This window comes from Acartia tonsa, chromosome 6 (genome assembly GCF_053477335.1).
Source record: "Acartia tonsa isolate MP-2025a chromosome 6, ASM5347733v1, whole genome shotgun sequence".
Lineage (NCBI taxonomy): Eukaryota > Metazoa > Arthropoda > Copepoda > Calanoida > Acartiidae > Acartia > Acartia tonsa.
The window spans coordinates 4,825,007-4,842,697 of record NC_137265.1 but is presented as its reverse complement, the minus strand read 5'-3'; the positions used below and the strand labels follow the sequence as shown (position 1 = coordinate 4,842,697).

The 17,691-nt window shown below is 32.1% G+C and overlaps 1 protein-coding gene across 23 annotated transcripts in view; it reads left to right on the top strand.

Annotated features, from left to right (window-relative positions):
• LOC145321634 (sodium/hydrogen exchanger 9B1-like) overlaps nucleotides 1–17,371 on the top strand; it is a 70,845-nt gene extending 53,474 nt beyond the window's left edge. For 4 of the 23 annotated variants that reach the window (XM_080163120.1, XM_080163097.1, XM_080163118.1 and 1 more), the window contains 9 exons: nucleotides 10,491–10,638; nucleotides 11,042–11,295; nucleotides 11,798–11,970; nucleotides 12,466–13,379; nucleotides 13,815–13,882; nucleotides 14,368–14,474; nucleotides 15,225–15,277; nucleotides 16,104–16,490; nucleotides 16,852–17,371. In XM_080163120.1, coding sequence (XP_080019246.1) covers nucleotides 10,491–10,638; nucleotides 11,042–11,295; nucleotides 11,798–11,970; nucleotides 12,466–13,379; nucleotides 13,815–13,882; nucleotides 14,368–14,474; nucleotides 15,225–15,277; nucleotides 16,104–16,253 — 1,867 coding nt within the window. In that variant the 3' untranslated portion in view covers nucleotides 16,254–16,490; nucleotides 16,852–17,371. Of the gene's footprint in view, nucleotides 1–519; nucleotides 789–3,204; nucleotides 3,373–10,490; nucleotides 10,639–11,041; nucleotides 11,296–11,797; nucleotides 11,971–12,465; nucleotides 13,380–13,814; nucleotides 13,883–14,367; nucleotides 14,475–15,224; nucleotides 15,278–16,103; nucleotides 16,491–16,851 lie in introns of all 23 variants that reach the window. The other 19 variants (XM_080163113.1, XM_080163111.1, XM_080163109.1 and 16 more) reach the window with 19 other exon arrangements.
• The last annotated feature ends 320 nt before the right edge of the window (nucleotides 17,372–17,691 follow it).

Below are 17,691 nucleotides of genomic sequence, written 5' to 3'. Positions count from 1 at the left end.
TAGAAAAATACGTATTCTTTGCTTTTGGGAGGGAATTTTCAGGTTTATAACAAGGATCTAATGGGATAAGACAATGGCCGATAAATTGATGAACATACAAAATGATGAAACACAGAAATATTTTCCTGTAGATTACAATTAAATGAACCAACCAATCAAAACTTAAAAATGAATAAGAAAATGTCACATAAGACATTGCCCTACCTAAAAAGATTAAGGCCAGTTTGTTTTTCTTAAGATAAAAAAAACACCTCTTGCCTTATCATAGATAATTTTATCTTATTTTCCATAACGTTGTGAGTTAGCATTTATACAAATGCACATATTAAGTCAAACTGTGCTTGATTTCATAATTAAGCACAGTTTGACTTTATAAGCACATTTGACAAAACGCTAGCACACAACCTTTCTTATAACATGCAAAAGATGACTATCTCATTCTATTTTAAGTCTTTTTCTATACAACAATCATTCTTAAACCTGCGACTTAATGAACAAAGATTATTATTTTTCTGATAGTTAAATGAAAATATGAACTTTACAACAGAGAAAGGAGAGAAAAAGTTACACAAAGTCATTTTGGAACTCAGAGCGTTAGTTGTCGTGGATCGATAGTTAACTTCTAGTTTATAGCTTTTAATAAATTCTAGTGAAATTCTAATAATTGGCACACAGTGATATTACTACAACTATAGAATAGTCTCACAGTGCAGGACACACGACAAAGGAGAAATAGAAAATTAGAATAGCCTTAGAAATTAGGCTGTTTTAGTAGATTTTTAATCAAGGTTTACTTTGGATTAAACTTTTAATACATTTCATATAGTCATAGATTAGTTTTATTAAAAATACTGGATCATGGAAAGAAAACGAAGTAGTAGGTTTCGACGTATTTTCACAGTGGCTTTTCTCCTATTTCTAGCCCCTGCGGGGGACTCTAACGCCGCGGTGCCAATTTCCATACCCTGCTGGGCAATCAAACATTTACCCAATCTAACATATTAAAAGCTACTGTGAAAATACGACTAAAACCGCTACTTCGTTTTCTTTCCATGATCCAAAATACTTACAAAATACTGAAATTATTACCAAAATCAGTTAAATTGAAATTCATTTTATTATTGAAATGATATTTTATCAAAGGCGTAATTTTATGCAAAACGTTCTTAAACAAGAAAATGGAAGGGGGGAAATTAAATCTTTTTTAAGTGTCTTTGCTAGATAAATAATTATTTTTATGTCAAAATAATGCAAAGAAGAGACTAAGTAAAAAAGTTAATGTTGCATATTCAGTGTATGAAGGCTAAAATTTGTTTGCAATGTCTGAAGAATGACAGGTATGTCATTGTCAAGGCATTGCTTCATTCCTCAAGGTTTAAGGCAAATGCTAGCAAAACTATTGTACCCTTGAAGTTGCGCAGCTACTCTATAATTACGATCTGTTAGTATGTCTATTAGTCCATCCGATTATCTTGAATTAAAAGTATAAGATTAAAACCAGTTTTGTTAGCGCTAAGTGGGCGATGAAAAATCAGTTGATATATTATGCTAAACATGATTTTTCAGTATGGCTCTAGAATCGGTTCTAATCCAGCAGATATTAATATGTTTCGAAGCCATACTGGAAATTAGAAGTTTTAGCTGTCAAATTCAGCCTTTTTGTCAATTTATTAGTCATCCTTTTAATCTCACATTTATTAAATTGTGCATTAAGTTTGTTAGTCATGCGTTACTTATGGACATACTTGTCCTTGTTCAAGGATAAGGCAAGTTCTGGCAAAACAATTGTCCCTTATATAGAAATAGCATACAGGACCAGTCTTGTGTTACAGCTGAGCTCAGCGGTCAACTAAACTATACATGTTGAAAAGGGAAGGGGAGGGGATCATAAGAAATTGAGGGTGCTTTTTGTACTTTTGTTGGGTTTAAAACACAAATATTTCAAATTGTTTGTAAGTTTTCAACTTCATTGAAAATCAGTTTAACTTTTCTTTATAAAACATAATAATGACTTTTAAGTGTTTTTTTTTTATAGAATTAAATAGAATTTTTTTAATTGAAAGTAAAACAATTGTTGAGCTTAAAATAAATAGACAAAAATTTGGAGGCCTGGCCGAGAACAAGAGAGATTTTAATTAGCTTTCAGATTAAAAAATACTTATTTGGCTGAAAGTTTTTAAACGTGACCCTATTATAGTTACTTAACATCAAAGTTTTAGTAGGGAAGCTACTCTATATTTCACTTTGTCTGTCCATTCGTAATGCTATGTGGGAATTTTTTATCTTATCTGGTATTTAACTTAGATATATAATTTTTTTGGTGAAAATTTCCTGTATGAATGAGCAACCAGAATATTTAACTACATTAATATTTTTTTCTTTAACTGTTTCTTTGCTGGGTACTTATTGATGTTGTCATCCTTATTACATAAGTATTTCTTTACACTAGTTCCTTTCTATTTGTACAGCTCTAAGAAAAATTAATAAGTCTTAATGAGAGGTTTTTTGTGCATATTGACACAAATAAATATTAGTATTTTTTTTTTACATCAAGGCTTCGAAACTGATTAATATCCGCTGGATTAGAACAGATTTCATTCTTACTGAAAAAAATAATGTTTAGCATCGTATTACAAACAATTTTCCACGAATATTACGATAAAAATCATAGAATTAATACCAGTTTTGATAACCCGTACCTTAGGCCTTTTTGGGTTTTAATTTTATATTTGTTTTACTTTGATATCCGCGGAAAGCTGTCTATAATACGATGCTATGAATATCCATTCTTTTTCTTCGTCTCTTACAGGATAACAATATTATTGAGTATTTATTTATTGACTTGTTGATGGTATAGAATAACATTTTCTATAATTTATTGAAAATTAGTCTGAATGGACCTGTGTGTTATATTATTGGATATAAAATAAATGAATATTGTAAGAAGAGAATTTCTGTCATAAATTTAGGTTGCTAATATAGACCACATATATAGTCATTACAATCCTCCATGGTCAGAGGCCTTTATGGGGGTTTTATTAGGGTATACGAGAATATTTCACAATGTCCATGTATTCTATATCTATTGGTATTTTTTTGCTTTTTACCATAGGATTAAGGTTATACTTGAGTATAGTTGCAATTTATTAAACTTAAAATTTCAAAGAGATATTAAATTCAAATTTAATCCAAGGTTTCTTTAAGTATTCCAAAAAATCAACTCTCAATTAGCCCACAAAGACAAGGAAGGCGGCGGCATTTGAGTTAACAAAGACGACATTTGAATATTATGGCCTCCGCCATCATGTCTTTGCTCCATGACCACCATCATTGGAACATCCAGGGATGCAAAGCTATTCTTGCGGAAATAAGGCGAGCCAGTGCATTTGCCAATTGTTTTGATCCATTACTCGACTCTAGCTCTCGAGTAGGTTTGTCTCATGTGTTTTTTTTTTCATTACTCCCGCATTTTTCTATTCAATTGACATTAAAGGTTTATTACACCCCCCCCCCCCCAAAAAAAAATGGTTTTCGAATTAACCCATGAAGGGAGTGGACATTGGACTGTAAATTACACCGGTACCCAACATTTTCAATAATCTTTATTTTAAAAACTTTGGGTACTATTATTAAATTTGATTAACTGTTTCCAAACTAGTAGTGTCCAAACTTTTCAACCCATTTTTTTGGGATGTGTATGAATTTATCGACTATTGTCTTATCCCTTCAAGATACCTGAATTAACCTTTAATGTCACAAACAACCCGCTTTTTCTAACAAAATATTAAGAGTGCTGCTTTATAATATACTTTCATAACTTTGAATATGAAAAGTTTTTCTGAATGTTTTTATATTACTACCTGCCAGTTATTTATGCTAATATGTTTTCCAGTATGGCTTCGAAACCGATTAATATCCGCTGGATTAGAACCGGCTCAAAGCCTTACTGAAAAATCATGTATCGTATGGTATTATATCCAGCTTTCCGCGGATATAAAATAAAAATGTAAAATTCTAAGATGAAAACCAGTTTTGCTGGCCCGTGCCTTCGGCATATCGTGGATAACAAAACTGGTTTTCATCTTACAATTTAGCATTTTATATCCGCGGAAAGCTGTTTGTAATACGATGGTATAAATAACTATTCTTTTTGATATTCTATCTCTTTCATCTTAAGTAGATGGATTAAGATCATTAACATATACTAAGTTTTTTTATAATATTATATTTACATAAAACTATCTTCAGTTAATAAATTAACAAAATTTAAGTTTTAAAATGTTGATAATATTTTGTTTACTCAAGAAATCAATGATGTAACTAAAAAGTTTTTATTTGTTGACATTTTTTGTTTTTGTTTTTGATTGCAGCAGTGTTCAGCCCAGCCATTGTCATATGTCCATACATTTCTGATAATTTTCATATTTTGTAGCCTAGATATTTTATAAGTAAGGCAAGTCCGTACGTCCATCATAGCATTTCTAGGAGTTGTATGTGAGCACAATAGGCCAGGAAAGAGGGGACATTGGGCTCTTTATTTCACTAGTCCCCAAAGTTTTATAATAGCGTTTTCTTATTAGTTAACTTAAAACATTTTTTGAATCTTAATCGGTTTGTTTAATACTGAGTGTCCAAACGTTTCAACCACTATTCTAAAGATGGGATAACTTTGTGGATCATCATTGGGAATGTACATCAATTTATCGACCAATGTCTTATCCCTTTAGACCCCTGCCTGTATTCTAATTTTTAAAAATCTTTTTTTTGTTTTGTGTGAACAACCTAGTGGGCCTTAACACTTGGACACAAAAACAAACCGGCCAAGTTTTTATTTGGTTAAACTTTCTACATTTTAAATTTACTTTTTTAACAACTTAGATTTTCAAGTTGCATTTTAGTTTAACTTTTATTAGATACATAAATTGTTAAATTTATCACTTTCCAGTAATGCTTCAAAACTATTTATAGCAGCTGGATTACAACCGGGTCTCTGCCATACTGAAAAATCGTGTACAACATCGTATTAGAGACAATTTTCCACGAATATTACAATAAAAATCATAAAATTATTACCGGTTTTGTAAGCTAGAGCCTTCGGCTTTAGTCTAACAAAACTAATTTAAATTTTTTTAATATCCGCGGAAAGCCTTCTATTACACGATGCGATTAATAACTATTATATATCTTGAAACTTAATATTTTTGTAGAATTGAACTAAATATTTAATCCAATAGACTTTTGTTCAAAGAATTACTTAAGTTTTGTGCACATTTATTAAGAAATGCCTAGACAGACGACTCTGGCAGGGAGGGAGAAGATATTGGGCTGTTTATTACACTAGTCCCCAAAGTTTTCTTATTTGTTGGCTCAACTTTTATTGAATTTTAACTAGTTGGTTCATCAAGTTAAGTGTCCAAACGATTCAATAACTAATTGTAATTTATATATTGAATAATTTTGTGCATAATCATTTGGTATGTACATCAATTTATTGACCATTGTCCTATCTCTTTAGATCCCTGCCACTCTGGACAAAATATAAATCCATCTATTTCTTTAAACTAAAAAGAAACTAAAATATCACAAAACTCTTTGTGGTAACTCTAAAGATTAAGTTTTATAACATTAGGTATCATTTCTACAAATATTTATTAATTAGATTTTTATTTTTTACTAAATAAACTATTTTTTAAAAACCTCAACTTTTTTGCTTAAATAAAGATTATAAACAATATTTTAATTTCACTTTTGACCTTGAAAAATTAAGAAAATTTGAGCTTAGGAAATTAGTTCACCTAAATATTAAAAAAAGCGTCCGAAGCATTTTTGTCACCTATATTACTTTGTTTGTCATGAAGAAAAAAATCATAATTTCCTTTCTTTTGTTTTTTGTTAAGAGTCTTGCAAAAATGGATTTAGAAAACTTGAATATTTTGACAGGGATTATTTTTTTATCAATTTAGGTTGCTAATATGACTTTCTCAGATACTGTTCAATACGTTTCTCAATGATGAGGTGATGGGGGGGTTATCGTTATTTTAGCCAGCTTTGAGAAACATTTTATCAGGGTATGCGAGAATGAATCACACTATCCACTTATTTATTATCCATTCTTGCACAACATGTTTTTATGCTTGAGAACTAATATATTTGTTGCCAGGTTAGCAGCAGATTAATTTTTGCACTGGGTGAAATGTCCAGGAGATAGCAGTAGCTAGAAATGCCCTGTCCTAATCTTCAATGAAAACTTAAGCCCTGCTAATTTGTATGTGTGTGTGTGTGTGTGTGATATAAATGAAGCACACTGAAACAGGGATGTGTGAGTTCACATACCTGGATTTATCAGGAATCTAATTTATAAGACAACTAGCGGCTTCGCCCCTAGCCTCTAGGGGCTTTGCCCAAGAGGTGATAAAAAAAATTATTGCGAGAGACCATAAAGGACCATGGAAACTCCTTCAAAAAAAAAAAAAAAAAAAAAAAAAAAAATGGGGGGGGATTTTTTGGTTTTTGGGGGGGTTGGGGGTGTCCCACCCCCCGAGAAAATAGCTTAAAACCACCACAGGACCAATAGGTAGATACCCTGAAGAGTAGAATCCGATCGGTTCAGTGGTTACCGAGATCTTAAGGGACAGACAGACAGACGGACGGACAGACGGTCAGACGGACAGACGGACAGACAGACATCGTTCTACTTTGTATTATAGATGGCTGATAAATTGATATACATCCCCTATTATGATGCCCATAATTTCCTCTTCTGTAGATTAATATTATAGGTTGAAATGTTTAGACACTCAACTTAATAATTCAACAAATAAAAATTCGCTTCAAGTCTCCAAAGTTGACAAGTCAACAAATAAGAAAACGTTATTAAAAACTTTAGGGACTTGAGTAATAAACAGCCCAAAATACGCCACCCCCCCCCCCCCTCTTGGATATAAATTAAGCACACTCAAAAGGGATGTGTGGGTTTAAATACCTGGATGTATACTAAATGGCCTATTTTACAGTTAGGTGCATCATTGGAATACTGTGTACTGGGAGAGTTGATAAACATGTTCTTTGTACTGGTTTTGTATACAAATTATCTAACTGGGGTTCTTTTAAATATACTTAATTTGAATAATTGTTTAATTGTATTTCAGATGAAGTAACCTATAACCTAATCTTTCAAAAGTAATAGTACATGATTTTCAAATACACTATGATCCACTCGTGCAAATGATTGTTGTATCCATATGTATAAAAACTAAGAATTCTGCATGCCTAAAAATGTGTGGCTGGCCACAATGTTATTTGCCTTTGTTACACATGTTTATGCTGAAATAAAAATAACATATTTGCCAGAGAAAGATGGACAATGGGCTGTTTATTACACCGGTCCCCAAAGTTTTACATTAACATTTTCTTATTCGTTGGCTTAACAACTTTGGAGACTTTTACTAAATTTTAATTGATTGGTTTATTAAGTTGAGTGTTCAATCGTTTTAATAACTAATATTAATCTACGGAAGGGAAAATTTTGAGTGTTATCTTTGGGGATGTACATCAATTTATCGACCATTGTCTTATCCCTTTAGATTCCTGCATATTTGGTGTTGGCACATTTTTATCTGCACATTTGACCTGATATAGTTTCTTATGGCACATGTTGGCACACGATTTCAATGTATTGAGCAGCATATTTGACCGTTAGGCTAACATGTTGCATTAGATCAAAAAAACATCCATTAAAAGAATATTTTCTCTTTTGAGCATGCTTCAATTATTTCTATAAAAAATGATCATTTTATGTTTTTATACAAGTTATAGGTAAATATTATATCCCTGAAATCTTAAAAGATAAGATAAAAAAACAATAACCCCCACTGATAATATACAATATTACCTTTTTAGTAGAGAAAATTAATGTTTTAACCAACCAAAAAGAATTTTATATAAGTACCCATTGTTTTTCAACCAGCAAAAAAGAAAGCCTTCAAACTCTGGGTACCAGTGTAATTTACAGTCCAATATCCCCTTCCTCCCTGTTTTATAATATGAATTCTTACTACTAAAAAAAATTAAATGAAAGCGTGGTCATGTTAATAATGGAATATATGTGCAAAAATCTTTGAAATTTAAAGTACACTCGAAGTACATTGCAGAGCTTTCTTGCAAATGCAAAAATGGTCAATCATGTCCGCAAAAATGCCCGACTTACAAATGGAGGATTTTCCACACATCAAATTAGCATTTTTTACATATCTGCTTAAGCAACAATAAAATGGATAGTATCAAAATACATTCTCGAATCTCCATGATGATAAACAAAATTAACCACATATGTAGATCAAAGGTATTGAAGTTTTAAAATAGTATGTATTTGGTTACATTGTTACTAAACTTTGGACACCAGTGCATTTTTGGTCCAATTTCCCTTCCCTCCCTAGTGGCTAAGGATTTTTGATTATGATTTGTTTGGCAATTTTATTAATTCTAATAAGTCCTTCATCGTAAACAATATTTTATATTCAAGTTTAAAATTCATTCTTATATGATGTTAATTAAATATTTTTTATTATTAACCAAACACTTATGAATTTATCAAAAAGCATTTATCATGAAACAAAAAGAAAATGGTCCCAATCTTTCCAAAAACACCTTGAAAAATTTTAATCTGATAAGAAACCTTACTGCTATAATATTAATCTGTACAGTACAATTGATATGTACATTTTTCCTATAATTAAAAATAAAATTAATGTGCAGTAAAATATTCAATTTAAAAGGTTATTTGAAATGAATAAAAATCGGGCACATTTTCCGATAAAATGATTGAAAGAGTTTGCTGGCATTGACGTCAGTCTGATATTTTTTTTCCGTCCGCCCCGGTTGAATAAATCAAGAACGATAGTATTCAAAGATATTAATCAAACTTTAAATAAATTCAAAGGATAAAATTACATAATTTAGTAAGGAATGTAGAATATACGCAGATATTATGACAGGGGAAAAATTGTCGTATATTTAAGTTCTTATTTCTTCTGCCATTTAGAAGTCAATTCGTTCATCTAGTAGGATGGAGGGGATGGGATGAACAGATAAGGGATTAATCGTTTTTAACCTGCTGCAAGAAAAAAAATGAATTGAAAATGATTGCTAAAATCGAAATATATCTTCATGTCTTAGAATAATGTATTTTTTAAAAAATAGGTTGAAAAACATACCAACTTTAAAAGAAAAAAAGAAAAAAAATCCATGAAATAAAAAATCCCTTATTTTATTGAATAAAAATTAGGGAATTTTATGATGAATTTCAATATATGTGTTTTTCAGTTTAGATATAAAGAGAGTGATCAAATGATTAAGATAATTGTAGAGATGCTACGCATAATTAAAAGTGTCGATTCAGCTGCATAAGTTTTGACCACCTAGACTTCACCAAAGCATTTGATAAATTCTTTCTAAGTATTAACCCTTAATTTGTCGGGCATTTCGTGTATTTTCCTTAATTATGAAACATTTTTTATTGAAGCTTCAAAACCGAATAATATCCACATCGTATTATAGACAATTTTCCTTTGAAATTAAAATAAAAAGTAATAAATTAATACCAGTTGTTTTTAGCTCTGAGGGGCCTTGGAGCTAACAAAACTGGTATTGATCTTGAAACTTTATTTTTTAATATTCGTGGAAAACTGTCTATAATAAAATGCGATAAATAACTATTATTAGATTTTAAAATTTTTATTATTAAAGGTCCCATATTTGAACTTGTGTTTGTATTTTCATGTTTTAATTACTTTTTAAATATGATATAGCTATAATAGATTAAAGCCTTGACATATAAGACAACAAGGCCATAGTATTTATATACATATTAACCCGTTTTATTAATAGTTTGTTGTGAGTTATCAATTATTCAACCACCTTTCATACTTTTTTTTTTGTTTATTTGAAGGATTATTATTAAATATTTATTCCACAGTATTTATTTCAAAATAATTGGACACTATCAAAATAAATATTTTATTGTTTTTTTACGGATTTTTCCATTATTATATTTTACCCTTTATACATATTTCTATAGCAGCGAAGCAGCTTTCAAAGTCCTGTTTGTCTGTCTGTCGATTTATTCGAGTTATATCACTGAGAATTTCCATAGCAGTTGCTTTAATGTTAAACAATATTTAAATTTAAAGCAACAACCGTCATTTCCCAGTGATTATAGCCAAAAACAATCTTTTTAATCATTTTTCATTAAAGCAACTGCCAAGTATAATCCTAGTGTTAATTTACAAAAGTGACTTTTCGGCGTCCCCCCCCCCCCACTCTTCCTTTTAAATCCTTGAAAATCAGACAGAAGTTGTTAACACAACTTAATTCAAGGTTTTGCAATTTTATTAATGGCCTAGTCATGAAATCTACATTAACTTGATAATTAATTTTAGCGTTTCAAGATAATATTTTCTTAAAAATTTTAATTATTTTTTTTTCTTTTCCAGGGCCAACACAAATGGCGCGCCCGGAGGTCTCCCCACAACGTCAGTCACGACCAATGGCGACACGAACGGCGGGGTCAGCCTACCCCAAGACGGCCAGAAATCGGGGCCGGAAAAGAAGCCGGGTAAATTTAAGCCAGCATATCGCAAGGTACATAAATATTTCATTTTAAAAAGCGAAGCTTCTTAAAATTAGTGTCGGTATGTACGTCAAAGCTTATATGTATTTAAGTTTGTTTATTCAGTTATGACATTCTACAAGAGTTAATGTTCGTCTGTCATACCGTTTCAGAGTTTCGCTTTCATGGATGTTGTCATCCTTGTTTAATTAATGCTGGTTAATTTTTCCATGTAATTTATTTTAATATATACATATTTGCAGATCTATTCAATAACTAGAAATGTTCTTAGTAAATAATATATAATGCTATTAATTTTTGTATATATTGAAAATAATTCTTATTTGTCCTACCATTTATTAAAGTTAAGTGCCTAAGTAACTTCTAGCTTTTATTGTAGCTGCGCTACTTGTAAAAGTAAATATTTTTTTGTAGGTAACCAACAAGTTACAATCCAACCGTGTTACAACAAAATTCTTCCCGCCCTCGGGCGATGTCGCCACATTTCTCACCATCGCCCTCACGGTCATCGCCGTCTTCCTGGTGGCGAGGACCGTGCTGGGACCGATTGCTGCGCCCGGCGGCACAATCTTCGCCCTCCTGGTGCTCATCTGTTTGGCCCTGCTGGGCGGCCTCATTGTTAAGTTGATTGGAGTTTTTATTGGCAGAATTGTCGGCATTGATCTCAGGTGAGAAAATCAATTCTAGTAAAGTAATCCATGAATAAAAGTATCAGGATGTCTGTCTGTGTAGTTAAAAATACTCGACATTGTTCTATTCTGAAGCTTTTTTTGGTCTAGGGGAGGAATATATCTATTTTGGGGGGATTTGCTTACACCAGGGATTTAAAGGGATAAGACAATGGCCGATAATTTAATGTACACCACCAATTATGAAACACAAAATCACCCCTTCTTAAGATTAAACTAAGTGGTTGAAACGTTTGATTACTCAATTTAAATAACCAACAAATCGAAATTCAGTTGACAAAGTTGTTGATCCACCGAATAGAAATCGGTATTATATAACTTTGGGGACTAGTGTAATAAACAGCCCATTGCTTTGTCCCCTCTCTCTATTACTTACACCCTCCCAAGTTAAAAAGCCATGTTATCTCATTTTGAACAAAAACGCCCCTTTCTTAATCTGAATATGAAATAAAATATCCATCTAATTGAAGCTATCTTTCAGTTTACCCCCGTTGCTTGGTATGTTGTTGGTTGGTATCTGCCTCAAGAATGTCCCCTACAACTTTGGACAGTTTGGCAGGGCCGAGTGTATTGGTAACAGATCTGTTGAGTTTGGAGACAGTATCAACGATTTTGATCTGGTTGATCAGGAGCAGTTTGACGAACATACTTATGGTGAGATTTTGGAACATTTTTAGCAATGGAGACCAACATAGAGATTCCCTAAAAAATATGGTACAGTATCTAAGTATCTAAAAAAAAATATGGCTTCAAATACACCGGCAAATTCTTATTTTTGTATTTAATCATATTTTTTAGCTTTTTAGAATGTTTAGAAATGTTCCAACTACTTGAATTTACGGGATCTCTAATTAGATTACAGCCTCATCAAAACAAAAATTTAGGGATGTAGTAGCTTTTAGATATATCTGATATTTAGCATAATTCCCTGGTAAAATGTTGAAGAAATCTAAATAACGGCACCAAAATACTGGGGGTCACTGTAATTTAGAAATTAAAGGGGTAGTTGAATAGATATTACGAGGTAAAATGTACACTTAAACAATTAAAGTTGTGTAAAGAACACTTTTAATTGTTAAATTGCAAAAAACATATCGACATAGACAACTTTCTTTTCTAAGTTTCTAATGATTTTCAACTTTTTTTCAGGATTTGGTATTGACGGTGAACCCAACCACAACATCAGCCACATGGCTCACATCATGGCCAACGCCACAGCTCACCTGTCCAAGCGTAGCGTCGGTATTGAAGAAGATAGTGGCCATGGCGACGAGCCAGCGGAACCCTATGACCCATGTGTGAAGCGCTACATTGGTCACGATCTCGACCCCCTGATCTCGCGCACCCTGCGCTCAGTCTGCCTGACCGTCATCCTGCTGATGGCCGGCCTGGAACTGGATCCTGTTGCCCTGTGGAACCTCAGCGGTATGGTGGTCAGGGCCACCTTTGTGCCATGCTTCGTAGAGGCTGCGGCCGTGGCTATCTTCTCAAATCTTATCCTCGGCTTTGAATGGACTGTTGGATTCATGTTGGGATTTGTTTTGGCTGCCGTCTCACCAGCTGTTATCATCCCCAGCTTGATGAACCTGTCATCCCGCGGTTATGGTGTGGCCAAGGGTATCCCAACTCTGGTTATCGCCGCCTGCTCAGCCGATGACGTTGTAGCTATCAGTGGTTTCGGTATTTTCCTCGGCATCACTTTCCAGAAGAACGCGCCAATCTCCAAGTTGGTCCTGCACGGCCCTATTGAAGTTGCCATTGGTCTTGCGTTTGGCATTTTCTGGGGCATTCTGGCTCAGTGGATCCCTAATAGACAACACAAGAATGTGGCCTTCTTCAGGTTCCTAATCCTGTTCTCTGGCGGCCTCATTGCCCTGTTTGGTGCTCATCTTATCCATTATGACGGAGCTGGTGGCCTGGCAACCATCATCATGGCATTTGTTGCTGGCATGAGGTGGCGCAAGGAGGGATGGGGAGAGCATAATCCAGTGAGCAAGACTTTCAGAAAGATGTGGATTATTTTGGAGCCTGTCATCTTTGCCCTCATTGGTACAGAAATTCAGGTAAGAGGTTTACAATAAATTTTTTTTTATTTTTTACAAAATATAACTTTTTAAATGAGAAACCTTTACCTCTTAAATTATGTCTTTATGCTAAGTAAATAAAAGGTTTATTTTGGTGGGGTATGACAATGGACTTATTGTCACTTGGATCTTACACCAGATTATCATGTACTCTAAAAAAAAATGAAAATTCTGGCGGGCTGAAGTGCCGATCCCCCCATCCTCCCTTTTACCCAAACTGGTAACTGGATTATCGAACTGGCCAATAAAGAACAGCTGATATAGCAACCTAAATTGACGACAATTTTTCCCTTGTCATAATATCCATGTATATTTTACATCCATTGGTATGAATCTTATCCCACCCCTCAGACTAAGTAATATAGAATTATTTGTTTAAAATAAATAATTTATCAATAATTTGAATATTTTTAGATTGACAAAATAGATGGAGCCACTCTTGGATATGGTATCATTGTTCTTCTGCTGGCTCTTGTTCTAAGGTATGTAAACATTCTTTAATATCATTATTTAATTTAATATCAAATCTAAGAATTAATTTTACCTAACCAACAAAAAATATTTATACAGTTATTTCTCGCATCATATTATAAACAGCTTTCCGCGAATATAAAATGTACAATTATAAGATTAAAACTGGATGTAATACGATGCTAGACATAGTTTTTTCATATGGATGAGAACCTGTTCTAATCCATGGGATATCAATCTGTTTCGAATGAATACGAGAATTAACAGTTATAGGAACATTTCTAAAAACTATTACTACTCCCTGTCTTTAAATCTGTGAAATAAGGTATTCTATTTGGCCTTATAACTTTGGAAACTATTGCAATCTACAAAAGAGGTAATATTGTGTATCATCATTGAGGAAAAATATCAATTTATTGGCCATTGTCTTATCCCGTTACATAATATAGTGTTTAAAATAACTATCTGTTTTTTTTATAAAATATTATTTTTCTAGAATGGTTGGAACATTTTTTGCTGTGACCTGTGGTAACTTGACGACAAAAGAGAAAATATTTATGGCATTTGCTTGGCTTCCAAAGGCCACTGTTCAAGCAGCGTTAGGTTAGTTTAATGGATAAACAATATATGTGGATATAATGACAATTGACAGGGTATAGAAAACATCAATTTTGCTTGCTAATATGGACATCATTTAGTGGTCAGTTCGTTTATCCAGTAGAAGGGAGATGGGGTAAATGGGTTATTTAACCAGCTGCTAGTTTCACTTTATTATAGAACATGTAAATCTGGTGTAACATCCAAGTAATAATATATACATTGTTATTAGTTTATATAATATTCTTTCTATATCCTACTATTCTAAAGAAATGTTTTATTTTATGTAAAATATTTCATAATTTACTTTTATGAATTTATTTAATTATCACTAGTGGTTACGCACATAGCATTTATGGGCTAGAAAAATAGCTTTGAAACATCCTTAAATCTAAATATATAAAATAGCCTAAAACCATAACAGGGTGTCATTGAAGCTCACCTGATATAGTAAACCCTATCAGTTTAGTGGATTTTTAGATTTTAAGTTCCGACAAAAAATAATTTAATACTTTATAAAATAGGATTATATGTAGGAATGTTAAATGACTTAAGAAAAATAAATTTTGTATTTATTATTTGTAGGTACTTACATTTTGAAAAAAAATAATTGATAGATTTTTTTTTAAGTACACATACTATTTTATTAATTTGATTAATAGGCTAAACTCCTTTTCCGTTTGTATAAAAAATATTCTATAATTTTTAATTTAATTATATCTCTAAATATATATTTTATTAAATAATTATTTTTAGGTCCCATCTTTTTGGACAATGCAATCAAGCTTGGCCTAACAGAATATATTCCAGTAAGTTGATTTTTTTTACCTAGCTCATTTATTAATTGCCGGGATGATGATTGGGTCGATTCTCGACCTAAATCAGGGATCTAAAGGGATAAGACAATGGCCGATAAAATAATGTTCATACCCATTGATAATGCACAAAATTACCCATTTTGTCAAAATTAAATAAAATTCCCCATAGTTCTTAAGCCAATGAATAAAAAAACGCTATTATAAATATTTGGGGACTAATGTGATAAACATCCTAATGTCCCCTCCCTCCCTGGCCTGAACAGTGTCATAAATTAAGATGTTAAAGTTTAGGTTAAAATGCCAGGACCCCTAAACAGGTCTAACTCTTTACCATACACAGTTGAGAATCTTAAGACGTAAGACGTGGGGGAAATTGGCTTTTTATTGCATTAGTCCCCAAAGTAGTATAATGTTTTCTTATTTGCTGACTTAACAACTTAGTGACATATATTGGATTTTGATTGGTTTGGTTATTAAGTTAAGTGACCGAGCGTTTCAACCACTAATTGTAATCTACAGAAAGGGTAATTTTCTGTCTAATCGCTGAATATGTACAATAATTAATCGGCCATTGTCCTATCCCTCAACCCGGGCTTTTCTACATCTTTGTATACAGTCGTGGCATAACTTTTAAAAAGCACGAGAAAAAAAAATTCTTTGTGGCCTAAAAACGTTTATTGCATCTTATTGATGCTTTTTTTTATTGAGTAAAACACAATTAGATAATTATAATTTTTTGTACTGTGAAAATATATTATTTGAGGATTAATCACAGATTTTTAATAGATTTAGTTTTTAATAAAAAAATTATTTTTAGGTTGGTGAACAAATCTTGACGTTGGCAGTATTGAGTATTCTAATCACAGCTCCCCTGGGTGCCGTCAGTATCCTCGCACTGGGACCCGTCCTCCTTGACAAGGACGAACAGCCCAAGGACCTGGAGGAGGGAGAGCGGGAAAGAGAGTGAACCTACAGTATTGAGGTGAAGTAACTTACAAATGCATAAATAAATAAACATAGATTTGTATATTCCTCTGGAAAACGTCTTCCTCCCCCCTTTAAGAATTGTTAAAGGCAACTTCTTGACTTTTTAACTTAGTTGCCAAGGTATATTAAATTGTGAATGAGAATCCCAAACACTGGATGTAATTGTATGTAACCCCAGTAGATATGGATTATATTCAGTATGTTAAAGTTTTGTTTTGTATGTGATTCAGATACATTTCATTTTTTATTGTTTGACATTGAGTTGAAACCAAACGGGATTGCAATCCTTTAATACAAAAGAGATAGGTTAGGTTAAGTAAGGTCAGCCTTATTTTTTTAGTTAGGCATCTTAAAGTATTAGACTTTAGTAGGATTTATTAAATGGTTTGAATCTCGTGTTGGTGAAATTCAAATTTTAACCCTTTTATTATATTTTTATCACGTAGGGTCTTTCCTTTACTTTTTTTTATCCATTCGCATTTAAGTATCATATAACATAATATAACATTAGTGTCTTTAATATTTTATTAGCAATAATTTTAAATGTTAATCTGAATCGCATACAAAAAATATTTTAGAAAAACTATAACACTTAGATTTGGGCAATTTTTGACTGAAAAACTAAAAAATTGTATTATTAATATTGTATATCATAAATTACCTAAATCTATGTATTTGGGTTGGGCCGGAATCTTTTTTTGGCCGGTTGCCGAATATCCGGCTGATTTCTAATGCCGGTTATCCGGTTCCGGCCGGATATCTGGCCAACCTTTTATATCCGGCAAATTACAGGATATCTGGAGTTAAAAATCAGCCGGATATCCGGCCTAACCCTACTATGTATATTACTTAGATGAGCTTTGTATTAGAATTACAAGCTAAATATATTAATATCGTATATAAATCATGTATAATCAAACCTGAGAAATAAATTGTTAAATATATTTTTAGGACCTTTAGATAAAGGTCAAAAGAATATGAATCAAAGGTCATAGAAATATATTTTTAAATATTAGAATTGCGTGCTAGTAAATGTGATGAGAAAACCCATAGTAATATAAATAACTTTTATAATTTTATCTAGAAAATTTTTATTTTTGAATAAAGCACAAAATCAAACATTATCTTATCATAAAAAAATTTCATTCTCATAAAATTTTAAGAATTTATTTGAAAATTATTTTTTTATTAATTGAAACTTGAAAGAAATAAGTAAATGTGATAGAACTGAAATGCCCTTAGCTTAATGTTATAAATCTATCAGAGACGGTAACTTTGATTCTCGGAAAAATAATTGATATAAAAATGGACACTGTAGTTATTTATCTTCTCGTATCATAGACAGCTTTCCCCGGATATTAAAATTAATAATATTTACTTTTAAACCATTTTTGTTAGCTCGAGGGGCCGAAGGCCCT